Below are 3,942 nucleotides of genomic sequence, written 5' to 3' on the forward strand. Positions count from 1 at the left end.
TGTTAACAATAAGGGTTAATTAGGTGTCAACGATAGCCATGTGATGTGAGTATCAGTCACCTGGAGGCTGGGCTTAAAAGCCTGAATTTTGCCTGAAACTCTCAGACTGAAGAAGTCTCTTGGAGGAGAGACGAAACGTTTCATTGAAGAAGAACCCGTCCAGAGGACCTATACAATTTTTTTTTCCTACGAACATGATGTGCTAAAAATATCAGTCCACCCAATCAGTGCTAGTCTAAAGCCTGACTCCTGTAGGTGAATTTCTTCCTCTCTTCATACTCATGTCACATTTATAAGTCACTCATTATTCTTTGACAGAACATTAATGGCTAAACCATCCCAGCACCTGACTTTGTTTTTTTAAATTACAGTAAGCTTTTGTTATTTTATCCAGACTTTTTTCTTTGCTTCATTTCCTCAGTTTTATAAATTTTGTGACTCTGACAGCAGTGTTGTTTTTGACTGCCATTTTAATATTAGTCTTAGTCTTTTGAACAAAAATACTTCTTAGTTTTAGTCGGTTTTAGTTATTTCTATATTTAATGGTTTTAGTCGAMGAAAACTTTAAAAACTAGAAGCACTCGGAGAGTGCAAACCTCCGCCAAGACCAATTTCCYCCATCCTGTAGGAGTTAATRCACAAAAGCAGAGATGGAAACACATTTACAGAATAAGTCCTGACGTAACGAACATTTAAGCAGGYAGTATGCACGGGATTTCTTCTCGGTGGAGTCTAATGTGAAAAAAAAAAGTCAGACTCGTCACYCGACRTTATTCATCATCAAACTGGTGTCAGATTAAGCTCCTAAGTTTTCATCAGTCACATTTCACCATGTAAAACATCTGTTTTATCCCCTTGTATGAGTTTGTAATGGTTTGACTCTCTTTTTAAAGTGCTTCCTGGTACAGTCACTCTGAAAGCGAGTGGGTCAGCGCGACCGAAAACATTACCTCTCCCCTGGTCTAATTTAAATAATAAAAATTAACAAACAAACAAACAACCTCYGAGTCTGAACTCCACCGCACCTGTAYGCATCACTCCTCTTCCTCGTTCTTCATCGATCTGTTTACAAGCCCAGGCTACGACAATGTGGTGTGTTTGAGGAAATGGGAAAAATAGGTTTCATGGTGMAGTCAMAYACTTCCTGGTCACAAAACGTTCTCTAAACGCGCACATTATGACAAAAAAATTATTCATCATTAAATGTGGTTTTAACATTACTTTTATAAAGTTTGAAGTCCGTGCTGTCCAATCCAGCTCACTGTTTTTTACAGAAGCCCTGTGAAAGCATCACAGCTTTGCCGATCTCAGAGGATTAATAGAAAAAAAATTCCTGTGTCCGCATCGTGATCCGGAACATCACCAAAATTTAAAGGTGTGTTCCTTGGCCCAGTACCCACATGTAGTAAAACTGTCATGACAATCTGTCCACAAGTTTTTGAGTAATGTTGTCCACAGACAGAACGATAGACATACGCGACCGAAAACATTACCTCCTTGGCGGAGGTAAAAAATGTTTTTTTTATTAGTTTAGTTTATTTCAAACATGTATACAAAATAAAACAAAAAATGATAAAGTGTTGACAAAATTAACATATTTGAAAAGGAATGGGAAGAAGTCAAAAAGTAATCCCACCCTTCTCCGAAGCTTATTAACAAAAAAATAATAGTAAATTAGTTTAATTTTAGTCTTTAAACAAAGACAACATATTAGTCTTTACAAATTAATGTGAGTAATTTGTGTTAACATTTGTGATTTTGTGTTACTCTAAAAATGCCCAAAATAAAAAAAACATTCTTACTTTGTGGCTTTATTTCTCAGAATTAGCTAAAGTGTAATGAACATACACAATACACATGCCCAATATTATAAGCAATAAAGGGGACAGACATGTTCAACTCAAACTTGTCAGCCAGGACCATGAAGATGCATCTGTTTTTATAAAAACGGACATCATGCAGTCCTAAACGTAGTTAGTAGACTATTACCGTATTTTGTGGACCATAAGTCGCACTTTTTTCATAGTTTGACTCATCCTGCGACTTATACACCGGAGCGACTTATTTATGTTTTCTCTCTCTCTCTCTCGGGCGCCTCTTTTTTTGCTGTTGCATTTAATATTAAATGACTGACATGAACAATACTACCTACAGCCATGAGGGGGCGCCACATAATTGTGAATGTCTTTTTGTGCTCGTTTATATAACCGAAGCATTAATGAAAACTGAGAGACTGGACACAAACAAAATGCAGCCCAAAAGAAAATCTTATTCTGCAGATTACAAACTGCTGAGTCTGATGACAGCCCTGCAGAAGAGGAGATTACGGCAGCACTTCCTCTTCCTCCAGAGTTGGCAGAGTTGTTCAGAAGAGACACTGAGGATGAAGACGTTAACAGATTCAGTGATGTGGAGTGAGATCGGTGAACCTGCGGTGAACTGTAATTTGTTTTTTGGACTGGCTGGTTTGTAGCATAATGTTAATTAAACCTATTCTGCATCTCAGGTATGTGTTTGTTCCTGGACGTTATAAAATACATTTCTAAATAAATGCGACTTATGCTCAGCTGCGACTTATCTGTGGTTTTTTTCTCTTCATGACACATATTTTTACTTTTGCGACTTATACTCCGAGGCGACTTATAGTCCAGAAAATACGGTAAACTTGTGCAAATGAGTGTTTACATGCACCAGGCTTTTACTCAGAACAGAAGCACTGACATGCACAGTTGTTAACTCCCCCCGCCAAAAAATAAAATAAAAAAAACACACGAAGAAGAGTTTTACTTTCGTCATGATCGTAAACAAACAGCTTCTGAGCTCAGAATGGACCTGAGACAGCTTTTAATAATGGTGGACATGTTGCTCCCTGGTTAAGCTACAGGTGACAAACTTTTTTTTTTTTTTTGCGAAGCGGCGCAGGCTGTGAGAACGGGAGGAAATGTTTTGTGCTGTTGTGTGTGCGCGTGTGTGTAACAGCGCTGCTGTCCCTCGCTCCACTCTGCATTCTAAATGATTGACAGACCACCGACTAACATTTTCATACTGTCTCGTCAACGAAAACTCACACACGTTTCRTCACGTCTTAGTCATCATAGAGCTATGTTCATTTCGTTACCGTCTTGTTACCGTCATGAAAAAAGTGGGCGTCAACAAAAATATTTCATCGTCGTTAACGAAAACAACACTGTCGGACAGATGTGGGTTCTCAAACATCTTTTTAATGCCAAGTTTCCACTGAACACAATGAGAGACTTCTTCTAACCTTTGAGAAACCTGTCTGCCGGCCTGCTGCAGCTCATCATCTGGGACGACATCAGACAGCTGAGCCAGATGAAGCAGCTCCTCGACGTCTGGAGACGGATTCTTCTTCAGGAACGAGGACAGCCTCCGTCTCCACGCAGGGACGGTCGACGGAGGCTTTCTGTGAAGCCCTGAAAGCAGCTCTTGAAGAAAGTTCTCACAGAGAACCAGATGGTACCAGCTGCTGACCTAAGTTAGAGGTCAATGAGTTTATCATTTTAACTTTGCAAATTACTGATGCAATTTTAAAAAAATCTATTCGGTAAAAATAAAAATAAAGCATACTGTACATATTTACATATCGTTGCCCAAGACATATTTGGTCACAAATGAATTAAGTAAACACTCCTGATCAAAATCTTAAGACCAGTCAAAAAAGTGCAAGAATTTGCATTTTGCATTATTGGATCTTAAGAAGGTTCTAAGTAGAGCTTCACAATGTTAAAAGAAGAAATCAGTGCAAGAGACAAGAACTTTTGAGCAGGAATTTTCTGAAAACTGCATTTACACTCAAACATGATTTCTTTCAGCTGATCAAAAGTTTAAGACCATAGTCTTTAAAAGACACGGGACGATCCTCTACCCAAATTAAGGCCATTACTGGTGCTGACTGCAGCCCAATAACCATCAGACCATCTG

The 3,942-nt window shown here is 38.7% G+C and overlaps 1 protein-coding gene across 1 annotated transcript in view; it reads right to left on the reverse strand.

The window, feature by feature from the left end:
- The window catches only part of LOC106530966 (uncharacterized), a gene marked incomplete in the record, with an annotated part of 73,050 nt that overhangs the window by 34,349 nt on the left and 34,759 nt on the right, over nt 1–3,942 (reverse strand). Inside the window, 1 exon segment of the mRNA XM_014026703.1 lies at nt 3,266–3,492. Within this exon segment, the coding sequence (XP_013882157.1) occupies nt 3,266–3,492 (227 nt within the window).

This window comes from Austrofundulus limnaeus, unplaced genomic scaffold, assembly GCF_001266775.1.
Source record: "Austrofundulus limnaeus strain Quisiro unplaced genomic scaffold, Austrofundulus_limnaeus-1.0 Scaffold583, whole genome shotgun sequence".
NCBI lineage: Eukaryota > Metazoa > Chordata > Actinopteri > Cyprinodontiformes > Rivulidae > Austrofundulus > Austrofundulus limnaeus.